The sequence below is a fragment of the Oncorhynchus mykiss genome, chromosome 15 (genome assembly GCF_057628025.1).
Source record: "Oncorhynchus mykiss isolate SJ-2025 chromosome 15, ASM5762802v1, whole genome shotgun sequence".
NCBI classification, from domain to species: domain Eukaryota; kingdom Metazoa; phylum Chordata; class Actinopteri; order Salmoniformes; family Salmonidae; genus Oncorhynchus; species Oncorhynchus mykiss.
Window position 1 is genome coordinate 24,726,033 of NC_143036.1, and position 24,432 is coordinate 24,750,464.

Here is a 24,432-nt window from a genome sequence, read left to right on the forward strand (position 1 = left end):
TTGAATACAGAAACGTGCAATGAGCTAATTTATCCTTTCATGCTTTCGAAAACAAAACGTCATCGGGTCTCTCTCGTCTCCAACAGACATTGAAACACAAGAACAGTAATACTCTCTAGCCTAGAGAACATTATCTCCCTTAAATGTTGCCCGGAATCTCAACTATACAGTGTGGAGTATTGGTTGGGGATTATGCATGAGGGGATCTAACACTGGTTCATTATGAAAGATGAATTGCAACCGATAGGTTGAGGCTGCATGTTACATATGTCACATACAGCCAGCTAATGGCAGCAGGTGCACTCTCCTTTTTAAAGGAGACAAAGTTTATCATTCCCTCCAATCGTTCAAAGAAAGTCTCGTAGAGTAGGTTTTGTTACCCACACAATCTGTACGGATGTTAGGCTTCAAGAAATGAGGACAGAATATTAATTTGCAGTTCTGTATAATATATTTATTCAGACAAGAGAAGATTGGAAACATGTCTGTTTTCGGAGTAAAATGATCTTATTGAGAAATGTGTATTTATACATTATTTAAACATAAGCCTCCACCGAAATGCAGAACTAGTTACAGTATGTACAATGCATAAAGTCATTGGATCAACTGCAACAAACTTTGTCAAGATCAACTCCAACTGGTTGCCGACTCCTGCCAGATTTCCCTTGTCGGCCAACGGATTCGAACCGGCAAAACACTTACTGGCCGGCTTCTCTAACCTTGAGCCTCCTTCTGTCCCTCAGTTGGTGATTAACATGAATATTTTTGAATCTTGCAAGTGACCCCACTTTACACAGTAGTCTAATAAATCTATTTGATGTAAAAGCCTCTCCGATTCACAAACAAATAACTTCCCAACTAATTTATCACTTACAGTTCAGTAAACATAAAGTAGTTGCTGTTCTTAAATCAGATCTGTAATACTCTTTGCTTTAAAAGTCTGTATCAACTACTATCACCGGTGGTTGATTTTCCTGAATGTAAGGGATGAGTGTGTGCACCAATCCCCTGTTTACTGATTGCCACGTTTCTTAGCCATAGCCTTGGCTAGTTCTGACATGAAGTCCCCGCCCCCGGGCGCTGCTAGCGGTGGTGTAGTCCTCTTGGGTGGAGGGGGGCCTGTTCTCCTCACCGACGGGGTCGATTGTAACCCTGCCGAGGCAGATGGGGGAGGAGGTGGAGGCGGGGGTGCTCCAGCCCCTATATTGGACTGGCGAGGCGGAGGTGCTGGTAAGGAATCCCTGTTGGTCACAGGGCAGAAGGCAGGATCAGGTGGTGGAGGTGGTAGGGGAAAACCTGGGTCCGGTGGTGGTGGTGGTAGGAAGCTGACTGGAGGTGGAGGGGGTAAAGAGCCGGCACCTGGACCGAATCCAAGAGTTGGAGGTGGGGGAGGGAGGAAGTCTGGAGGTGACTCAGAGCTGTCGTCCTGGGAGAGAGATGGAGGTGGTGGAGGGAGGTTGGCCATGGATGTCGGTAATGGAGGGAAGCTGGTGGGCAGGCTGGGCAGTTGTCGTGGGACAGAGGTTGCTGGTGGGCTTTTCTTGGTAGCCTGGGGCGGTGGTGGTGGGGGCAGCACTGGGTCAGGGGGTGGCGGGGGTAGGATCTGTGTAGGTAACATGGGTGGTGGTGGAGGCGGTGCATTGCCAACCTTGGCCACAGGTTCTGCAGGGGGCTGGGGAGCATGTCCATTGGCCTGACCAGAAGCTTTGGCTGGGAGAAGAGCAGAGAGAAACAGACAAGCAATAAATAAGATCTTTCATCTTATCAATACAGTCATTAATTCAATTTTGATTTGAAGGGTTCTTGACATTGTACACCCAGTATAGTAAAACAACGATGATCTATCCATTGATAATATGTTTTGCTCACAGCTAATCTCTACCAGCAGAAAAGGGGTTTACTAACCTTTGGTGGTAGGGGAAGGTGTTGACGGAATGGACGTTGTACCGGCAGTACGGTTGGTCCATGCAGTGGTGATTGCAGCCTTCTTCATCGAAGTTTTGTAGTTTTCGTACAGAGACTTCCCATACTGAGAGGGACAAACACCAACCGTTACAATACATGCAAGACCACCAAACCCTGTCTGTCTAACACGTCACTGTTTGTGTTTATGCCTTAGATATACGGGCTGTTGAGCTGTCTGCGCTCACCTTTGCGATGCGTATCCCCGTCACCCAGAGATTCATGGTCCAGGCGTCATCACAGCACAGATACTTAATATACTGAGACTCTTTCTGGATCTGGGGGTGCTGAAGTTAGGGATGGGGATGGAGAGAAAGGACACATCTTTAGGGTAGCGAATCAGTGGGACAAAACGATCGCGTCACCTCCAACGCAGGTTTTTTGTATCACTACCCTGTATGAGCTTCCAATGTGTTTTTTTGGGGGGGTGATTCCAGCCATATGATCTCTGAAGTCCTCTAATGTAGATTGCATGAAAATATCAGATATCCACATTAGCAGAATTAAGGGTTACAGACTGATGACAGTGGTGAGATTTAAGATAGTGAACTCCTCCTCCATATTGAATGCGTCACTGAAAAGCTGGTGAAGCTCCCCTTGCCGTTGTTCAAACACAGCAGTTTGTATGAGATCATTGTCTATCTGAGAGAAAATGTCTTGACTTTGTTGTAGGGCCATTACCACACACTGATTGGTATGATTCAGTGTTTTCCACTGTGAAGCGGAATGTGCCTGGTAGTGCCACTAGGGGTCACAGTCTGTTTAAAATTGTGGGCCAGTGCATTTTGTTTTGGTCTTTGTTTTGGTCTCTCAGTGTTGTAAAGCTCACCACTGGGCAGATGTAACCACTACTGTCTGGGTAATATACTGTGATTGAAACTTTGGAGTGTTGAACCCAGTAAACATGGGTTGTGTCACACTATAGTAAGATCATAGAACTGTCCAGCTTGTAGTCCCAAAAAACTAAAACGAGTTAGCATGTTCTACCTCTGGTTCCTGTGTTTACCACAGACCTTATTTTCAGCGTTTATCGGAAAAACCCTACAAAAACCCGCATTCATTTCCCCATTAGCTTTGGCCAACGAGCCATGGTGGAGTTAGTCTCCACTAGTGCCTACAGAAAGATGCCATTACTATTGCTCTCTGTAACATCTGAGTCCAAATGCCTAGCTCCGTTACACTCCTTCAGGATTGCAGTATGAGCATTGATAACCCAATGCAGAGTTAGATATTAGAGACCTTTGCTAAACTTGCCCAGGGTTCCAACCTGTCTGCTGCATTGACTGAGATCATCTTCCTTCAGCCTCACTTCTTCAACCCTCTGGCCTTGGGGGGGATATCTCTCAGTGAAATGTAATTCTCCTTCCCTCTCTAAGCTCTTTGGCTTTGATTCCCAACACCTCCTAGGCCTAGAGAATAATGGTTGTTGCTGATTCAAGTGTTTCCAATAGGAGGGAAGAAAAGAAAGAACAGTTTCAGATCCTTAAAAGACTATAACCACCAACCCATCCAATTCTCGTTTTTTCAAATCAGTGTTCTGAGAAGAAGTGCGGATCTTATTGAAAGATACAATGTGAAACCGAGCCAACTGAAGTGAGCCCACTATATTGCCTCCAAGTAAAGGGTTTTCACCAAGACAAACACTCTATTATGACTAACGTGTTACAAACCAAATAACCATTTTTTTGCCGACATTTACAGTGTTCCTCATGCCATTCATTTGATCTAACTCACTTGTAAATTCAATGGCCTGTAAAAAGGGGGGACTTTTCACTTCCTGAAAGTAATGAACTGTCACTATATATTGAAGTTCTCAATTCCAGCGAGGCAGCTGTTGGGTTGACCACAGTACCAGTCTGTAGAGTGACATAAAAATATACCCGAGTTATTTACAATTATAATAAACAAAACCCTCACTGCATGCTTATTTAATATGTACATGCATAGTACTTACACTTGCAGCATATGAGATACTGTACCTTTCCAAATAAAGCTATTCAATATTTAGACTATTACAGTAGCTCATAGTGGAAGAGTTAAGCTCGGTTTAAAGGAGCAATCTGCAGTTCAAACAATAACAAAGAGGACACTGCTGTTAATAGTGAAACGCTTGTGGGATGGGGCTGGAGAAAATGTAACCACTCTCAAATTCATAGACAGAGCTCTGGATGCAAGGACTGACCATTGATCCCAAAATTATAGTCTTAACCATTTTTTTTGAGACGATACAGTGTTTTGTTTAGAATTACACTGTTTACAAACAAAGGAGTGAAACAAGCTCATATTCTGCGTTCCGATGGGGTACGACAGTTGAACGAAGCTAATGAGGCATCGATCAAGAATCAATGGGCATACATGATTAATTTAAAAGTCAATACATGTACGTAGCAATTGAAGATAATATTGGGGAAGAGATGCACTCGTGTAGTTTCTCTCTTTATCTACCTTGCACTAACTGTGACTCTTAAGCTGTGAGACTAAAATGGGGTCGTCCTTCCAAAAAAAAAGTGCTTTCAACTGTTCACTCACCTTCAGAACAAAACAGAAATCTGTTGGGGCCTTGTATTTGTTTTTGAACTCTTTTCCATAGTACACATTTACATTGTCGAACTGGACGAAACACACCAGGTCACGAGATGTCTGTGGGGGGGGGGGAAAAAGGTTGTCAAACTTGAATCTTGAATGACAGTATTGTGTTCGAACACTACAGCCCAACTTCAAAATAATGTGATCACTTAATCAATGCCTTGCAACAAGAGCCAGTAGCCACTGTAGCCTTACAGTAGCACCTAAAATGTAAGGATGTCATGTACGAATGGCGTGTGTATGAATAACTGTTGCCACAAGATGAAAGATGTAAGTGAATATAGGTAGCCAATGAGGTGCAAATACTCCAGTTGTATTTTTAGAGCGGCTTGAAGAGAATAAGGGGTTGATACGGCAAAAAGTACTAAGTACTATAACTTTGTAGTCCAAGAGTAAAGAACCTCCCAGCCGTTTCATTATGTCTCAGTTGACATTGAGAGTTTCAGACTTCTTTTTTCTCTTACCTTTTTTGTTGTTGTTGCGGGGAAAAGGGTTACTTCTGATCACATAGCAACTGTGTATGTATGTTGGGTTAGCTGGGAGTGTACAGTGTTCTGTTCACACTAAACTGAGGCTGACTAGGCCATATATTCAGTGGATGTGTTTTCTTTATCTGGGTTGTAGCCCAAGATGTCCCTTTTTGACCTCTGAACTTTGATCTGCTGACCTTGCTCTTCCCTTTGGGCACATAATAAATTCCAGAGGCCCGCAGCAGGAAGAGGCGCTGTTTCCACGACTTCTTGCCATCCTCCCTGAGATAGAGCACCCCCTCTAAGTCAGGCACGATGATGGAGGTCCCACAGAAGTTCTCCTGTGTGGGGAGGAGGCAGGAAGGGAGCAAGAAGTCACAGAAGGGTCACATCATTGGAAACTGCCACTCAACATGAAGTCTCACATCTTTTCAACGGTCTAGTCTACGTGGTGGTGTTTGTGTTGTTTACCTCCACGAGTAACTCCTTGTCTCTGTCTTTCATGTCTTTGATAGTTTTCTTGTCCTTCTTCCACAGATAAAAGTTCTATGGTGAGAAAAATATTAGCGTTACCATGCCTGTTAAAATATACATTTTACAACAACAACAAAAATCACACATGGTACTTCAACCTTTATCTTAACTGATGTGAAGAGTTTAGATAGCAATAGTAGCCATGCTATTCAAGAGGGATTTAAGTGAAATCATATTGTCTTATATTCACAAGGATTTACACGGTAATCATGTTTCCACGGAAGAATAAAAGCACTTAATAATTGTGAGAATACACAATGTAGTATTTTGGAAATGAGACAATCCCTCACACATTTTTCCATACACTTCAGGCCTGCATATGATACGACAGCCTCTCACTGCCAACAGCCAAAACGCATTAATACATTACAAAGGGCTCTGTTGGAACAATAAACATTGTTTCAACATTATTAAATTGCCATGTCTTTCACTGGCGGACATTTTGTTTGATGCATCAATGTGAAGATGACATAAAGGGGTCTGTCTGTTTCTGAAAGGATATCTCATGATTGAGCAAACACTTGAAAGTAACCAGGTTTGAAATAATGGAGAGATTGATTTGCAAAAACAGAGAGGCCAAGAAAAATGGTCTGCTGAGTATTGAGCTGCCGGGATATCATGACCAGACCACCTCACTCTATTTGAAATCGGGGCAGTCGGCAAAACCTTTTGTCAATTCTTCTTACGGAACAGGCATTTCTGATGATAACTATGCAGGATGTGTATTTGTTCTATGTTTACTCAGCACAAATTATACCCTTAGAAAGGGATTGCCATTTGAGAAAGCAAGGTGAAAAACTCACCTGAGGGTTTTTGAAGACTTCGTATTTGTCTGGTCTCTCTTGGAAGAGAACTTTGTTTTCACTGTCCCTTGTCCATGCAGACAGTGGGTCTACTAGGTTCTCGTGATCTTCAAACCCCCTTTCTGTCAATACAAAGGCACACAGAGCTCACACAATAACCTGTTATTCATCTATTATAATGTGTTATTATGTTAGTCCTTAGAAAATAATATATCAGGGATCAGTCAAATAATGATAAGATGGAGTCTTTGGCCTGCCAACATGTCCTCCTTTTTACATTTACTTATGTTGTCCGAGATTATTGATAGTTTGATCAATATCATTATTGCAACACCTTTTTTTCACCGAAAAAATATGCTGTAGAATATAATGGTGACCCTAACCCTGATAAAACGTCAAACACAGCTATGAAAATGTACATTCTTCACTGCACACATTCATTTAGTTTTGTAAGGTACTGTTATTTTTCTAAACAATTCTAGCATATCACCAAATATAGTTTACGAGACCAATGTATCGAGCACATGGACACACACGGTTTGAAGTAGATTTCACTAACATACAATTCTCCATTTTACAGTTCTACGCAGAATGGTATTGCGCTTAAAATGGGCCCAATAAAAGACAAGTCCCTCATTTGCTTACAGATTTAAAGTGGCATTACAACACATTAAGAGAACTATTAAGAGAACATTCTGCTTCTTCCCACTACGTTGCCCACCCACACTCTGGTGTTTCATCATCATGTCTGGGAGTTTCACTGTGGTTTCACCATGTTTCTCAATGACAGGCTACTAGTACTAATTAAAACAGAGACAGGCTTTAAGCATTAGCCAATCGCTTTCAGGGCTGTAGTCTGTGGCCAGGCCTATTACTGCCATTAAATGGCTGGTGAGGGTGTGAGACTTTGCTCCTAAAGGAGTCCCATAGGGGGTGGTTACTGGTTAAAATCCCATTGAACGACATTACTGTATCATCGTGGTATGTTGCAGTGCAGGATGCTGTGTATGGTGAACACATGGATGTCTCACGGAAATAAAAAATATTATTTTTATTTCACCTATATTTCACCTTTATTTAACCAGGTAGGCCAGTTGAGAGCAAGTTCTCATTTACAACTGCGACCTGGCCAAGATAAAGCAAAGCAGTGCGACACAAACAACAACACAGAGTTACACATGGAATAATCAAACATACAGTCAATAATACAATAGAGAAAGTCTATGCACAGTGTGTGCAAATGAGGTAGGATGAGGAGGGTGAGGCACTAAATAGGCCATAGTGGCGAAATTATTACAGTATGGCAAATTAAACACTGGGGTGATAGATGTGCAAAATATGAGTGTGCAAGTAGCGGTACTGGGGTGCAAATTAGCAAAATAAATAACAATATGGTGATAAGGTAGTTGGATGGGCTATTTACAGATTGGTTATGTGCAGTGATCTGTGAGCTGCTCTGACAGCTGGTGGTTAAAGTTAGTGAGGGAGCTTCAGCTTCAGTGATTTTTGCAGTTCGTTCCAGTCATTGGCAGCAGAGAACTGGAAGGAAAGGCGGCAGAAGGATGAATTGGCTTTGTCGGTGACCAGTGAAATATACATGCTGGAGCGCGTGCTACGGGTGGGTGCTGCTATGGTGACCAGTGAGCTGAGATAAGGCGGGGCTTTACCAAGCAACAACTTATAGATGACCTGGAGCCAGTGGGTTTAGCGATGGATATGAAGCGAGGGCCAGACAATGAGAGCATACAGGTCGCAGTGGTGGGGCTTTGGTGACAAAACAGATGGCACTGTGATAGACTGCATCCAATTTGCTGAGTAGAGTGTTGGAGGCTATTTTGTAAATGACATCGCTGAAGTCAAGGATCGGTAGGATAGTCAGTTTTACTAGGGAATGTTTGGCAGCATGAGTGAAGGATGCTTTGTTGTGAAATAGGAAGCCGATTCTACATTTAATTTTGGATTGAAGATGCTTAATGTGAGTCTGGAAGGAGAGTTTACAGTCTAACAAGACACCTAGGTATTTGTAATTGTCCACATATTCTAAGTCAGAACCGTCCAGAGTAGTGATGCTGGACAGGTGGGTAGGTGTGGGCAGCGATCGGTTGAAGAGCATGCATTTCGTTTTGCTTTCATTTAAGAGCAGTTGGAGGCCACGGAAGGAGAGTTGTATGCCATTGAAGCTCGTCTGGAGGTTAGTTAACACAGTGTCCAAAGAAGGGCCAGAGGTATACAGAATGACGTTGTCTGCATAGAGGTGGATCAGAGAATCACCAGCAGCAAGAGCGACATCATTGATGCATACAAAGAAAAGAGTCGGCCCGAAGTTTGAACCCTGTGGCACCCCCATAGAGACTGCCAGAAGTCTGGACAACAGGCCCTCTGATTTGACACACTGAACTCTTTCAGAGAAGTAGTTGGTGAACCAGGCACAGCAGTCATTTGAGAAACCAAGGCTGTTGAGTCTGCCGATAAGAATGTGGTGATTGACAAAGTCGAAAGCCTTGGCCAGGTTGATGAATACAGCTGCACAGTATTGTCTCTTATTGATGGCAGTTATGATATCGTTTAGGACCTTGAGCGTGGCTGAGGTGCACCCGTGACCAGCTCGGAAACCAGATTGCATAGCGGAGAAGATAAGGTGGGATTTGAAATGGTCGTTGATCTATTTGTTAACTTGGCTTTCGAAGACCTTAGAAAGGCAGGGTAGGATAGATATAGGTCTGTAGCAGTTTGGGTCTAGAGTGTCTCCCCCTTTGAAGAGGGGGATGACCGCGGCAGCTTTCCAATCTTTGGGGATCTCAGACGATACGAAAGAGATGTTGAACAAGCTAGTAATAGGGGTTGCAACCATTTCGGTGATAATTTTAGGAAGAGAGGGTCCAGATTGTCTTGCCCTGCTGATTTGTACGGGTCCAGATTTTGCAGCTCTTTCAGAACATCAGCTATCTGATTAAGTAAATGGCACTTTAAGGGGGTAGACTTCAGCTTTAATTTGACAATGCCAACAGTGGTAAGCTATGAGTGTACATTTGACAATTTTCCAGAACATTTGCACCATGTAACATGTACAGTAAAACATTATGTTCACAAGGATGTTTTAGGACGCAGATCAAAATCCATTTAATTTCCAATCGATCAGATATGTTTTGAGGTTTTATAGAAGCAGACGTACTGTATGCCTTGAAACAAAAATAAGTTTTGTTGCGAGTGACGCGTATCTGTGTCATAGACAGGAATGTAGCATTGAGCATAGAGTCATATCAGCAGTACTTCTGGTTTGTTCAAGAGTAACAGTTCAAGAGCAACACCCTGTCATGGAATATAGTCTTAAGAGATAACAGTCCAAAATGTCATGTGGGTGAGGTGGCTGACATTGGTCTTCAAATAGCCCTCATGACAAAAAATAAACCAAGTGTTAACCAATGGGAAGTTCCTTTTTCCACTCATTTCCATTGGGTTTTAAAATACATGCAAATGCACCACTGTATTCAAATTGCACTAACAGGAATTCAAAGATTATCATGAAGTCAAGTTGTGATCCACCGTTATAGAATATGGGCAATGGTTTGAAGGTTTGTCTTGACTCTCCATAAACTGACTGCAATTAGAGGAATGAGCTTAGCGTTATAGGAAACCAGAAAGGATTACAGATGATCAGAAATGTATTACATCAGGTAAATCATGATTTGCATGTTTTTCTCCAGAGCAAACCGAAGACATGGTAATGAGCTGACTGAACAAACATGTTGCCTATAAAGTCCAACAGTTGCTGAGGTAGAGAAATGGAGGATTGAGGTCATGAGGACTATATTTCCGCAAAACAGGGAGGATGACTGACCGTGCTCAATGCAGGAAATGAAACCCACCTGTGTGTGTGTGTGTGTGTGTGTGTGTGTGTGTGTGTGTGTGTGTGTGTGTGTGTGTGTGTGCGTGTGTGTGGTGGGTTACATCAACGCCTTATTGTGTGCTCACCACAGCAAGGCTGTCATCGTGCCAATGAAAACACAGTCCATCATCTGGACCTGAATAAAATCCCACCTGGTATATCACCCTCTGTATGTGTGGTATAGAGTGAGCGCATTGAAACCACAGAACAGTATATATTGTGTGTGCGTGCCTGCGTGGGTCTGTGTGTGTTTGGCGAGAGGATCAGGCTCACCAAGCTGCAGCTCGGGGTTGGTCTCTGACAGGCTCCAGTCCACGTTGCAGTCACAGTGGGTCTTCTCAAACAGGTTGTCCAGAACATCCCTCACTGTCTGTCTCTCATCCACCATCAGTGTCTTGGAGCTACCGTCATGCATCACCACTTTCACCACCAGCTGCATAGAGATACGAGACATTTACAGAGATGAGCATTTAAATGTTGCCGGCATTGGAAAGTATGTATTGTGTACTAAATCCGAGTAATACTTGTAATGACAGTAGGACACTGTTCAGGTTGTCGTTTCATGGTTTATTTATGTGTTACAGAACGAGATGTGAGCTTTTCATTAATCATGACTCACGACACCTGGTGTGTCCTATTCATGACTTCTCACTTGCATGATAAAGCTGTAGAGTACATGGGTAATGTATGGATAAAACAGTTGATAGCTTCATATTCCTCTCCATATAGCTTCATAATTCTTTCATGAACGCTTATGCAGAGCTCATTCCATCAGTCATTTCATAGGCTTTAATGTATGTGACAGCTTTATAGCCCAGAGTGTGTTTCCAGTACGATGTTGATGAGAAAACAGTACAGGTGTGGGGGCAGGGGGGGGGGGTGTCTTGATTCCAGCTGACCGTTGTATAACAGTCCTCAAAGAGCTAGCCGCTACAGCTAGCATTGGCGCTTGCTGAGCAGTCTCAGGGGAGCATTGAATGATCATTAGCCTCTATGGAGCTATGGTGGTCGTGGTCTTGCTATCGCCCCAGAAATAAAGCCCAAAATAGACTGGAATTAAGCTCACACATCCTGGCTCATGTGTCCTTGAACTTCCTGTCGTCTGGCAACAGATCCCAACTTAGGAAGCAGAGAAGCTTCGCAGACCATCCAGAGGTCAGCCAAGTTGTGTCATAAAAATGTGTCTTTCGAAGACGATAGCGTCATAGAGGATTTGTCGTTTTGGGTCAGGTTTTTTCCCCCATCTCCTACGAAGAATAATGGATGGATGTGCACCATATGGTTAAGTAGTGTGTGTGTAATGGATCACTTATAGAACTAGGTGTCTTCAAACAAGTGGATTCTCAAATGAAATGTGCTCATTCTGGAACCTTGGCTTTAACCTTTAGAGCACGTAAAGGAAAAGGCCTCATTGGCGTTTGACCACAGAGAACGACACTGCAGACCACAGAGAAATGAAACGCCTCTCTGCTCAGGACAGGTGTTTCTATGAAACCGGCCAGAGACCGCAGAAAGTCTGTTTCCTGAACCTTCATTAGTGTCATTTTATATTGCCATTAGGCACATAGGCCTACATGACTGCAATGTCACCTAATCTAGTTACCTTACACACTGCTTCAGGCATTTATAAAAAAATGCATTTAACCTTTATTTTGACATGGAGTCAGGATGAGACCAAGGTCTCTTTTACAGATGAGCCCTGTAATTACAAGCATATACACATCAATACAATATGAAAACAAAACAGAGATGCAATACACAGTCATGGAAAACAAGCACATTCTTCATTAAAAAGGTCCTCAATCAGCTGTCTGAAATGCCCTAGATGCACCAATTCACCCAATTTTAGAAAGTTTTGGAGATTATTCCACAAGTAAGCTGATTTACCTAACTCTGTAGACACCGAAGGAATTTCCAGAGTTAGCCATCCCTGAGACCGGCATGGTAATGCGTATGTCTAAAGCGGACGTTTTTGTAAAATAGCTTTATTAAAAAAAAGAGAGAAAAGAGGGCCAACCTACTTTCTGATACAGAATGCAGTGATGTGCACTAAGCCTATTGCCCGTAATAAAGCGCAATGCTCTGTGATAAACTACAGTGCATACATCCAATGGTTTCAATGTATTGGTAGCTGCATATTGGTTGTTGATAACCATTTCCAGGTCTTGCCATAGATTTTCAAGCCGATTTAAGTCAAAACTGTAACTCGGCCACTCCGGAACATTCACTGTCTTCTTGGTAAGCTACTCAAGAGTAGAGTTAGACTTTTTTTGTTATTATCTTTCTGAAAGGTGAATTCATTTCCCAGTGTCTAATGGAAAGCTTACTGAACCAGGTTTTCCTCTTGGATTTTGACTGTGATTAACTCTATTCTGTTTATTTTGTATCCTGAAAACATTCCTTAACAATTACAAGCATACCCATAACATGATGCAGCCACCACTATGCTTGGAATATGTAGAGTGGTACTCAGTAATGTGATTTGCCCCAAAAATGACACTTTGTATTCGGGGCAAAAAGTTAATTGGTTTGCCACATATTTTACAGTATTACTTTAGTGTCTTGTTGCAAACAGGATGCAAGTTTTGGAATATTTTATTTATGTATAGGCTTCCTTCTTTTCGCTTTGTCACTTAGTTTAGTATTATGGTGTAACTACAATGTTGTTGATCCATCCTCAGTTTTCTGCTATGACAGCCATTAAACTAAATTCACCATTGGACTCATGGTGAAATCCCTGAGCGGATTCCTTCCTCTCCGGCAACTGAGTTAGGAAGAAGGCTCGTGTCTTTGTAATGACTAGGGGTATTGAGGGGTATACACCATCCAAAGTGTAATTAATAACTTCGCCATGCTCAAAGGTATATTCAATGTCTGTTTTTTAGCATCTACCAATAAATGCCCTTCTTTGCGAGACATTGGTAAACGTCCCTGTTCTTTGTGGTTGAATCTGTGTTTGAAATTCACTGCTTGAGTGAGGGACCTTGCAGATAATTGTATGTGAAGTTTACAGAGATGAGGTAGTTCTAAAAAATATATATTTTAAACCCTATAATTGCACACAGAGTGAGTCCATGCAACTTATACTTGTTAAGTAATTTTTTTACTACTGAACATATTTATGCTTGCCATAACAAAGGGTTTGAAAACTTCTTGACTCAAGACCTTTCAGCTTTTCATTTTTTATTCATTTGTAAATATTCTGAAAAACATAATTCCATTGTGACATAATGGGGTATTGTGTTTAGGCCAGTGACCAAAAATCTCAATTTAATCAAATTTTAATTCAGATTGTAATACAACAAAATGTGTAAAAAGTCAAGGGGTGTGAATACTTTCTGAAGGCACTGTATAAGCAAGGACACAATCAATGTTGCCACCATCCAATATTCTTATGCATAAATCATCATATACCATTTTAAGTGTTTTGAAAAATAACATAGACTTGGTTTTAACTGTATTAAGTACCAATTTCAGTTCAACAAAGCCTTTCTGCAATGGAATAAAGGCAGATTGTAGCTCTGAAAGAGCCCTGTCAACTGTGGGGCAATGGCATACACAACTGTGTTATCTGCATACAGGTGTATGTTCAAATTTCTTGCAGAGAGACCAATATTGTTTTTATAGAGAGTAAAAAGTACAGGACCTAAAATCGACCCCTGTGGGACACCTTTCGCATTATCAAGGAAACTTGACTTAACACCATCAGAGAATACACATTGTGTCCTTTCTGTAAGGTAGTTTTTAAACCAATTACATGATGCCTGATCCAGGCCAACTTCAGACAGTCTTTGAATTAGTAGAAAGTGGTCAACGATATCAAACACTTTTGACAGATTAATGAAGCACAGAGTTTCCAGAGTTTCCTACAATTTACCACATCATTTAAAACCAGTGATTCAGCAGAGATGGTGCTATGATTTGACCTTAAACCAGATTGATAAGCACTTAGAATTAGTTTCTTAGCTAGGGAAGACATAAACGGAAAGTTGATAGGCAAGACAGTTTAGAGATCGGGCAATATGTAGGTCGGAGGGGTCACCAGCTTTGTGGAGAGGAAGCACATGGGCAACCTTCCAAACCCTGGAGTTAGCACCAGAGATAATCGTCAGGTTAAAAGTATGTGTCAATGATTCTGCAATCAGGGGAACATAAAGCTGCAACAAGAAAGGATCAAGCAGATCAGCCCCAGTGCATTTTAATTAAAAAAAAGAATCAAGCCAGGCGTCTAGTTGAAATGAAAACAAAGATTGACTAGAAGTTGACAGATCTTTCTTTGAGTAAACTAGAGGCTGGGAGACGGAAGAGCAGTTGAACTGTTTTCCAAAATTAAGAGAGATCACCAGCAGTCTAAGATAGAACTTAGAGTGTGGCTTGATTTTACCTTTCTTAATTGAAGAAGTGCATCTATTTTGCAATTGCCTGAAAAGCTGCCAATCCGCTACTGAGTGACAATGTTTGACATGTTCCAATGTCATGTTATGATGCTGTTATGACAGCTTATTACATCTATTATATAATATTAATGATGGTTTATTTTCAAAAGCATTATTGCGGTGAATCTGGGTAAAATTGTAGATTTCACAAACCAAGCTATTTTCTCTCTTGCTAGCAGTAGTGCCTGAAAGGCCACATGTGTCAGTGATTTAGCAGACGGCTGCTTTGAAGATGTGGAAGTGTCCACAAATCACACAGAGAAGGAAACCATTTTGTCCTATGTAAGGCAGACATCAATTATCAGGATGAATGGAAACAGAAAAGAGAATGATCATTCAGCTTGACTGCTGTTCAGGGTTTTCTTTCCTTCTCCCCGAAATGCCTCTTTTGGTTGGTGGACAATGTATTGGATTTTGTATAGTGTTTCATCCTCTGTCATGCTACTTACCTTTTTGACTTTGGCCTCTTTCAGCTTCTCCAATGCCAGTTTGATTTTGTCTGCTTTCATCTGTGCCTCTATTTCTTCCTGAAGGAAAATGTGACATAGAGCACAGTAGGTTTATAATTAAGCAATAAGGCCCGAGGGGATGTGGCATATGGCTAATATACCAGGGCTAAGGGCTGTTCTTAGGTACAACGCATTGCGGAGTGGTATATTGGCCTTTTATCACAAACCCCCGAGGTGTCTTATTGCTATTATAAACTGGTTACCAATGAAATTAGAGTAGTAAAAATAAATGTTTTGTCATACACGTGGTATACGGTCTGACATACCACGGCTGTCAGCCAATCAGCATTCAGGGCTCAAACCAACCAGCTTATAACACACAACAAATCCTTGCTACTGTATATAATGTACATTAGTCATATGTTACGTAGCATAGGTTATGAAAAATGGATGATGCCGGATGGCTATTGAATGAGGTCAGATAATGATGGACCCAGAGCCATATACTGGATACATACATCTCCATGCAGTATATGTCTCTGAATGGACCAATAGCAAAGCAGGAGCTGAGTGACGATGGACAGTATTGTGGGTAGTGTTATGTGTGACTGTGATGGATACCTGGTGTTTTTCACCTCCGTCGGCGGCAGTCAGAAGGACTGTTAAATGAATCAAATCTCTCACACTAACCCCTCTATCGATCCTGTTACTCTTTCCTCCCTATCTATGTGTGTGTTTGGTCCATTACAGACAGAATACCTGCTTTTCACTCTGAGGTATTGTAATAGATGCCCCAGTGGCCTGGGCCAGGAAACAATCTCACTATGACTTCACTGTGAGAAAGTGGTAAATACAATACCATCCTTCCCTGACTTCAAGTACATGTACTAGCTTCATTATACAGGCCCTCTATCTTGCAAGTATCTGTTTCAAGCACCTAATGTAAACAATGAGTTTGCGTTGATCTAAATTCCAATTTCCAATTCCTTTGTTGTAGTCACACTAGAAAAGAGTGTCTGCTAGAGTAAAGTGGAAAAAATGTGGATATAATCAAATGAGTCTGTGCTGTCTCTGTCAGGATGAGACGTGGCTGACAGGCTTTAAAACGATGGTAGAGTGTAGCTTGTTCACTTCCTCTGTGCTCAGCTAAAGGCCTTTAGTGCTGGCCTAGGTGTCGAACCTGAGCTGACTCACCATGGAGAGCTTAGCATGCTGTGGAAGTGTAGGTGGCGAGAGAATGGGTGCGGGGGAGTCAGCTAGTGGGGCGCTAAAGGTGTTGGGGCCTCTCTCAGGTGAGGTGGGGGTGGAGAGTGAGGACTCTGGGTAGAAGCTGAGCCCATGCGAAGCGGGAGGTAGGTCCGGGTGCGGCGCTTCAGCCTCTTTCTGCCCTCCTAGCTCCGCCGCCAGCTTCTCCTCTGTATCATTGAGGTCGGCCATCAAATCAGCCATTAGTGCGTCCAAGTCATTTTCCTCCAATTCATTCAGGGATTCGACTGTGTAGAAAAGAGGAAAAACAAAATGAAGCTCAAGCTACGGTATAATAACAAAGGACATTTTGACCTTGCTATGACACAAGCTCCAGACAAATACTGCTTGTTTTGCACTGAGTGAAAGCCGGAGGCCTACAGCTATAATTGGTGTGTCGGCTGGATCTTAATCTCTGTCTGAAATTAGAGCCTGAACAGTAGCCAGACATATTCCAGAGGTATGATTAGTAACTCTATTTCTACCTCTCTGCGTCATTGGTTCAATCTTAATTTCTGGTAATTTTCTAGGTAATTGATGTCATTCTTCCCCAAGAAAAGTGACCCACTGGAGAAATAATAGGCGTCATACTGTACCAAAGTTAGAAAAGGCCGACGTTGGCCTCTGGGATTTTTAAACTGATATCTGAGACATTTGAACACTATTTTTAACACTGGCAGTGTTTGGTAGGGCCATCATTAGGCTTGTGATTTACCGTTCATATCAGCAAAGCCCATGGAGAAGTTATTTTCTTTGCTTGAGCTAGAAGGTGGCTCTGGGGGCAGCGTTTCAACCCCAAGACTCTGCAGGGAAAAACGAAGAGCAAAAGAGTTTAACAATAAACCAAAGACAACAACTCCAGTCCCCATGTAGCCATCTGGATTTCTAAATCCATTGTCTTGCATAGAGAACAGTTGAAGGACTAATGTCAAATTCATGAAATCAAATGAGAAATGACGTTCAGTATTAGGTATCTCAGGCAACATGGAGTTTTAATAGAAAACAGAAAGTGAGTGTGAAAGTATCAAGTGATCATACGTTTCTTCAAACAGTTATGCTAATGTCCACCCTGCTTATGAGTTTAACATTTTACCCCCTTTCTTAAAGGGGAGTGTGGCTGTGTTTTTAAAAAGAAACGGTGGTTCTCTCGCTGTTTCGCGGCTGCCTGGCAGTCTGAAGTGTCTTGTTGATCGTTGATCGTGTGCTTTAGTGTTACTGTCCTGTTTCTCATAAGCAGTGCTTTATTTACCCGTGGTTTCGGTCCAAATAGACAGGGAACAATCCGAAACGTCGCTACTGTGTTGCCCACAGAATATCATTGTTATTATGTTACTAGCAACTCTTCAACGGAATGAGGAGTAACATATGCATCCTTACAGGAAGACGGGGTCCATAATACTGACCATATTGTATTGCAGATCTGTGTGTATGAATAACGTATACATGTTTTTCTTGCGGGTTTGCATAATAGTCAACAGCAGCTGGCATTTGGGGGATCACCTTGAAGAAATGAAGAGAGATGAATGCTATCTTCCCTGGTGAGCGAAAGCACAACAGTCATGACTACTGTCAGTTTGAAACTTAGGGACATGTATTGTGTACGGTATATTAGATCCTTTTATCAACAGTTGTTGGGGATTTTATCTGGACATGTCTGTCCTGTGTGACTGCTGGCATCCGTTGTGAAGATGTTTAAACATGCAGCATGACAAACGTTACAATTCACAGGCATTTCTGGCATTTATAAGAATGTATAAAGGCTTATTCAGGGTAGTTGTTAATACAGTGTTTACAAAGGGTGAGTTACAAATGCCCAAGGCATTGCTGTTGTGTGTGGACTGAACTCACCTGTGTGAGGAGATCCATCTCCCCCAACAAGTCACTAAACATAGCGTCTATGTCGTCCATCTGTTGAAGACAAGTCAAGGGATGAGCGAGGAAGGACCTAGAACCTACCACATTGGCAATAGGTAAAGTCGTAGATTGAGATTGATACATTACATCTCAGCACAAGAAAGCAATTTCCAACCGGAGAATGTTAGGAATGAGTTTGAGATTATATTTAAGATTGTCATGCGTAAACATACCGTGTCACCTTTGAAGGAGTGCACACTAACTTCGACACACACACCGCATTTCTCCATTTCTGTGTTGAACCGCCAACTGTAGGAGATCAATGCACTACAGAATGTTTTCATTCGTAATATGTAGCCAAGGGCCAAATGTTCTTGCTCAACCTCCCCAACATAGACTCCAGGAAGTAAAGCATGGTATGTTTAACTCCAGGCATTCATTCCTTGTCAAGACATGCAGTGCCTTTCAAAACTCCTTTTTGGGGAACTGCTTGAGTACAATAAATTATGAAAGATAGTTCATTACTTGTTTCTTACGTTGTTTGGTTGATAATCCAATAATGTGGATTTATAGAAAGTCAATCAATCAGATACTGGAATTCACTTCCTGGTTAGGCCAAACAAAAAAACAAACAAACTTTCAAACAGACCTTCCCCTTGCCCAGAAATGCTACACCTACTGTACATCACTGATAGAGTATGTACAGTACGTTGATATCTTAGATTAGGGCTGAGGCTTTTATGCATTTGAAATGCAGACAGTGATTTCTTCCCCTTCGATACTTTTAAAATGTCATTGCCTTGATTACATTCAAGACCACCTTTTAGTTTCTTAAACTCAGGAAAATAATGTGGATGATATGGTAAATTAAGTTAAAATAGTATAATTTTGGTATGCCCGGTAAATCATTAAATTAACTGAGGATAAAGGTTGAATGAGTAAGTTATACCACAAATTATTACTCAATCACAATACAATCATTTTTTTTACCTTTATTTAACTAGGCAAGTCAGTTAAGAACAAATTCTTATTTTCAATGACGGCTTAGGAACAGTGGGTTAACTGCCTTGTTCAGGGGCAGAATAATAGATTTTTACCTTGTCAGCTTGGGGATTTGAATTTGCAACCTTTCGGTTACTAGTCCAACGCTCTAACCACTATGCTACCCTGCCACCCCTGAATTAGTTGCTTATCAAATTACTCATCAAGAAGGAAAATCCAGACCCACTTTTAACAGACATGATCAGATCCTCAGTTGTCATACTGTGACTCCCATGGTACTATTGTTGGCATGAGTGTGTAGGCTTAATTTATCATGGGGCCACCTACTTTCAACATCACGAGAAGCAATCCATTTTTATTGACTTAAGTCAACGTAAAAAAAAATGATTGGGTGCCATATCGAGAGCTACCGTAGTCATGATGTACATTATGCTGTCTCTTTCTCACACACAATATGTTAAGCCCCATTATCTGTAGTAGAACAAATGTTACGGTGTGCCGGACTGTGCAGTCAAAACACAAATCGTGTTTTTCTATCGTAGAATATGGCTAATTTAGTAGTGATGTAGGATTGGTGAGTTGTATAGGATATGTAATTAAATATACTCATCCGTAATTCACATACAATTAATGTCAAATCCATAATTCATATCAAAACAAACCATTGAGAATAAAATGTTTTGTCAAGATGTAATCTACGACCAGCTAGACTGGCATTCGACGAACGTTAACTTCTCAAGGAAAAATGTGATTCACTGCTTCATTGCAGGCATCATTATATACAGTAACGTTAGTGATATCAAGTTTCTCTAAAACTATTTTAACCTATAACAGATTGAGCACTTGTTTGTACAGATAACACCTGTGTGTGTGGGTACGTGTGTTGCTCCCCCACCCTTGCTAGAATGTCCGGTGTGTCCCAAAACAGAGGGAAGTGGTTACAGGGCAACTTCCTCTTGCTTCTCGTGATGTTGAAAGTATTTGTGAAGGTTGCAGGAGATGGTAGCATGCAATGTCTTTTGCAAGCGCTGCAACTTTATACGCCTGATGTATTTGGTCCTCTCTAAATACCCCATGAGGTTAACATGATCATATCTTGTCAGAACACATGACTCTTATTTCACTCAAAATCTGATTATGGGCGAACAGTTGAACATCCTATATTCAGTAATGAACGTGAGCAAATTCACGACAATACAGCCAAATGTAAACAAAGTTCCTTCTGCCCCTCAGATGTAGCCAGCCTGGTCTCATAGACGTAATATAGTAAACATAAATCCAGGACACTAAAATTAGTAAGACATGTTACGTTTGGTATGGTTACGTAAGGTTGATGTTGGCTAACACTTCCCCTATCCCTAACCTTAACCTTTTTAGCTAACCTTTCACCTAACCTTAACACCTTTAGTGATTCCCTTCCCCTAACCCTAACCTTAACCCTTTAACCCAACTCCTCAACTTAACCCTAACTCCTAACCCCTAGCCTAGCTAACGTTAGCCAGCTAGCTAACGTTAGCCACCTGTTCGTAACATATTATACACTTTTCAAATGCAAAACATATAGTAAATATTGCAAATTCATAACATGTTGTATATTTAGAAATGCGTGACACATAATACACTTTTAGCTATCCCCTTCCACTAACCCTAACCTTAACCCTTTAACCAAACTCCTAAACTTAACCCTAACCCCTAACACTAACCCCTAGCCTAGCTAATGTTAGCCAGGTCGCTAACATTAGCCACCTAGCTAGAACTCATAAGATATCATACGGTTTGTAATTTGTAATTTGTAATATTTGGTCATGGACATCAACTAATTATTACATACCATACATATATTACGAATTACAAACCGTATTATGTGTTACTAAATGGAGTGCCTCGGATTTACGTACAGAATAATACGAAATGCTCTGAGACCAGGTTGCAGCCCAGTAGCAGGGGTTTGTGTGGTTACAACTGTTTAAGACAGCAGATGAAACAAGGAGAAAATCAGACAGAGCATCCTTTCTTACTAGGTTTCCCCCACTTCTATGCTCTGTAGTTGTTTTCCACTCTGCATTGGGTTTCTGTTTTGCTTTGTGTTATGCCAACCCCAGAATATCATACATTAGCCATCTCTTGGTGATTTCTGGAAATGTCTGCAATCTACAAAACATCTAAACCCATTGAGTAGCTGATGTCAGTTTCCATTTGTGCTTGGACGTCACAGGAGGAAAGGATTAGTGTATCGGTCATTTAGATCCAGCCAGCTGTGTTTAAAAGCATCATTTTGAAGAGGATACTAAAGTGCACAGTGCCAAATCTCAACATTGCCTCTCTGAAGTGACTGAAAAATCTCTAAGGGGTTGACTTTTCAGCAAACGGTCAGAACAGGGAAAGGGAAAAGGAAACCTAGTCAGTTGCACAACTGAATGCATTCAACTGAAATGTCTTCTGCATTTAACCTGAACCCCTCTGAATCATAGTGGTAACTAACACCCTTAGCCTGAATGAGAGGCCAGTGTCAGTAGCTAGAGAATGGGTGAAACGCGACCTATCAACACCTACAACTATCTTTACGGCCTATTATATCATATATATTATTTGGTTTCCACCCCAGGAAGGTCTGATGGGGATCCTCCATAAATACAAATTCCACCTCGCCAGAGAGCACGGATTGAGAGAAGCCAGGTACAATACTCAATCCGTCGGCTCTGGTTAGTGGTTATATTCCACCCTGAGCAAACATGGTAGAAGATATTCAACAGAAATCCGTTGGCAGCAGTGACCTAGTTTATGTTCAAGACTCTATTATCTGATTGGTGCAATAACCTATTGCTGTCAAGATAATCTGTGACCCCACCCCTCTACATAGAAGCCCAGAAAGCCATGTTACTGGAAGATGCGTGTCAAACCTCATAGCTTAATTTTGCTCATGACCTCCACCCATGTCAAGACATGGGCTTGAACACAGGATGTAGACAAACAAACAACTATTACAAACAAACAGTTGAGTTGTAAGCTGCAAAGTGATGTCAGCAAAACCACTAACATCTATCTTAGTTGTGAGTTAACACCCATCGTCCTGCTACATGAAATGTTGAGCAAGACAGACACAGCATTTGTTACAATGACAGTTTGTGTAAACACAAAACTACTAGGTCATTCAACCATTGCATCAACTTGAACTGAGCTGCAATTCAAACTGTGTGTATGAGGAAGACATTTTTCTTGAAATGTAGTGTGATCTTATCGACATGGAGGTTTGTAGCCACAGATGAAAAGTGCATGCATTCTCAGGGGCGTCATCCATCCCAAAAATCTGAAGGTGCACGAAGTACGTGAAGATGGCTCGGGGTGGTTTGACAGTCTGGAAGTTGGAGAATTGGAGAACACTCGAAACAGCTTTTTCCTGCAATTCTAGGTTTAAAAAAAATCATTTTTTTAAGAGCAATGTCTCTTCAGCTGTCTGTATCCTCCTGACTGGTGTTTTTTTTTTTTAAGAAACAAAATATGCTTTTCTGTATCTCTGCTACAATCTAGATCAAATATTGAAAGGAATGTGAGTCTTATTCAGTACATTTCATTTTTGCTTGCTTTTCTAAAGGTTGGGAGATTGAGAACCAATCTGGGCTAGCGAAAGCCAACTCCATATAATTGCTAGGTGGTTCGTAGTATTACAGATAAATTGTAATACTGTCTTTTTTTTAAAACAGGACAAATCTGAAGGGGCACGTGCCCCTGTGCCCACAGGCATGACATCTCTGTCAGTTTGCTTCTTCTGTTCAGCGATCATCAACAAAAAAGTACAGGTAAGAAACATCCTGTGTTTTAGGCCAAATATACAGAAGGTCTGCAGTGAGAATAGAAGTGCTTCGTGTTTGGAATTGAGGCGACCAGCATGACCAAAGCTGTGTGTGTTTTCACAGTGTCAAGGCAGTGGGATAATGTGTTCCCGAATCTTGACCTGTTTTCCATGTCAATTGGACATGGTTGCCAGAGGCAGACCAACTCAAGCCATTGCAGGACCTCTGGGTAGGTATAGTGAATTATGATGAATTTCACATTTTATCGACAACACAAAAGTAGAAATGTTGTTCTCAATTCCTTTTGGTATCATTTTCTATAACTTGTTTGTGTAGCTTTTTTCCTTATCAAAATACTGAGCAGACTTGAAGCTTGTTGTAACGGCCGTTGGTGGAAGAAGGTGAGGACCAAAGCGCAGCACGTGTTCGTCCTTTTATTAATGAAACTGAACACTGATTAACAAAACAACAAAAGACACAGCTCCGTCAGGTGCAAAACACACTAAACAGAAAAAAACTTCCCACAAACACCAGGTGGGAACAGGCTACCTAAGTATGGTTCTCAATCAGAGACAACGATAGGCAGCTGCCTCTGATTGGGAACCATACCAGGCCAAACACAAAACCTAGACTACAAAACATAGAATGCCCACCCCAACTCACGCCCTGACCAAACTAAAATAGAGACATAAAAAAGGAACTAAGGTCAGGACGTGACACTTGTACAGTGCCTTCAGAATGTATTCACACCCATTGACTTTTTTTTTCTCCACATTTTTGTTTCCACATTTTGTTTCAGCAGTGAATTTCAAACAAAGAGCAGGAAGGTTTTCCAATGCCTCGCAAAGAAGGGCATCTATTGGTGGATGGGTAAACATTTTAAAAGCAGATATTGAATATCCCTTTGAACATTGAGAAGTTACTAATTACACTTTGGAGGCCAATGGTGACTTTCAAACAGTTCCAGAGTTGAATGGCTGTGATAGGAGAAAACTGAGGATGGATCAACAACATTGCAGTTACTCCACAATACTAACCTAACTGACAATGAAAAGAAGGAAGCCTGTACAGAATACTTGTACACAGGGTTCAACCAAAATTTGACCCTTCACTTTATCCTATCCCTTCCAAAAGACACACATACATATGCTGAGTTGAATGCAACAAACACATTTCTATCACTAGCAAACACATTCATGGGTGGTAATTCCAACATTCACTGACAGGCACTCTGGGATCTATGCAGATATTTACCTACATTAGCATATATCGCAGTGTGCCTTTAGAGTGAAAGTTGGAAATACCACCCCTGACTGTGTTTGTTAGTGATAGAGATGAATTCATTCCATTCACTTGCATGGTTAGTCTTTATCTTCAAAAAAAATGTCCCACCTCTTTACATTGTTGTGTTACA

The 24,432-nt window shown here is 41.4% G+C and overlaps 1 protein-coding gene across 3 annotated transcripts in view; it reads right to left on the reverse strand.

The window, feature by feature from the left end:
- Positions 1–432: 432 nt before the first annotated feature.
- apbb1ip (amyloid beta precursor protein binding family B member 1 interacting protein) overlaps positions 433–24,432 on the reverse strand; it is a 30,347-nt gene continuing 6,347 nt past the window's right edge. Inside the window, exons 2-14 of one of the 3 annotated variants that reach the window (XM_090199673.1) lie at positions 18,459–18,534; positions 18,220–18,279; positions 17,087–17,174; positions 16,321–16,619; positions 15,127–15,204; positions 10,515–10,674; positions 6,356–6,477; positions 5,490–5,564; positions 5,216–5,359; positions 4,492–4,602; positions 2,151–2,249; positions 1,906–2,029; positions 433–1,710 (exon numbers count right to left, since the gene is read on the reverse strand). In XM_090199673.1, coding sequence (XP_090055799.1) covers positions 1,013–1,710; positions 1,906–2,029; positions 2,151–2,249; positions 4,492–4,602; positions 5,216–5,359; positions 5,490–5,564; positions 6,356–6,477; positions 10,515–10,674; positions 15,127–15,204; positions 16,321–16,619; positions 17,087–17,174; positions 18,220–18,279; positions 18,459–18,515 — 2,115 coding nt within the window. In that variant the 5' untranslated portion in view covers positions 18,516–18,534 and the 3' untranslated portion in view covers positions 433–1,012. Of the gene's footprint in view, positions 1,711–1,905; positions 2,030–2,150; positions 2,250–4,491; positions 4,603–5,215; positions 5,360–5,489; positions 5,565–6,355; positions 6,478–10,514; positions 10,675–15,126; positions 15,205–16,320; positions 16,620–17,086; positions 17,175–18,219; positions 18,324–18,458; positions 18,535–24,432 lie in introns of all 3 variants that reach the window. The other 2 variants (XM_021562785.3, XM_036944112.2) reach the window with 2 other exon arrangements.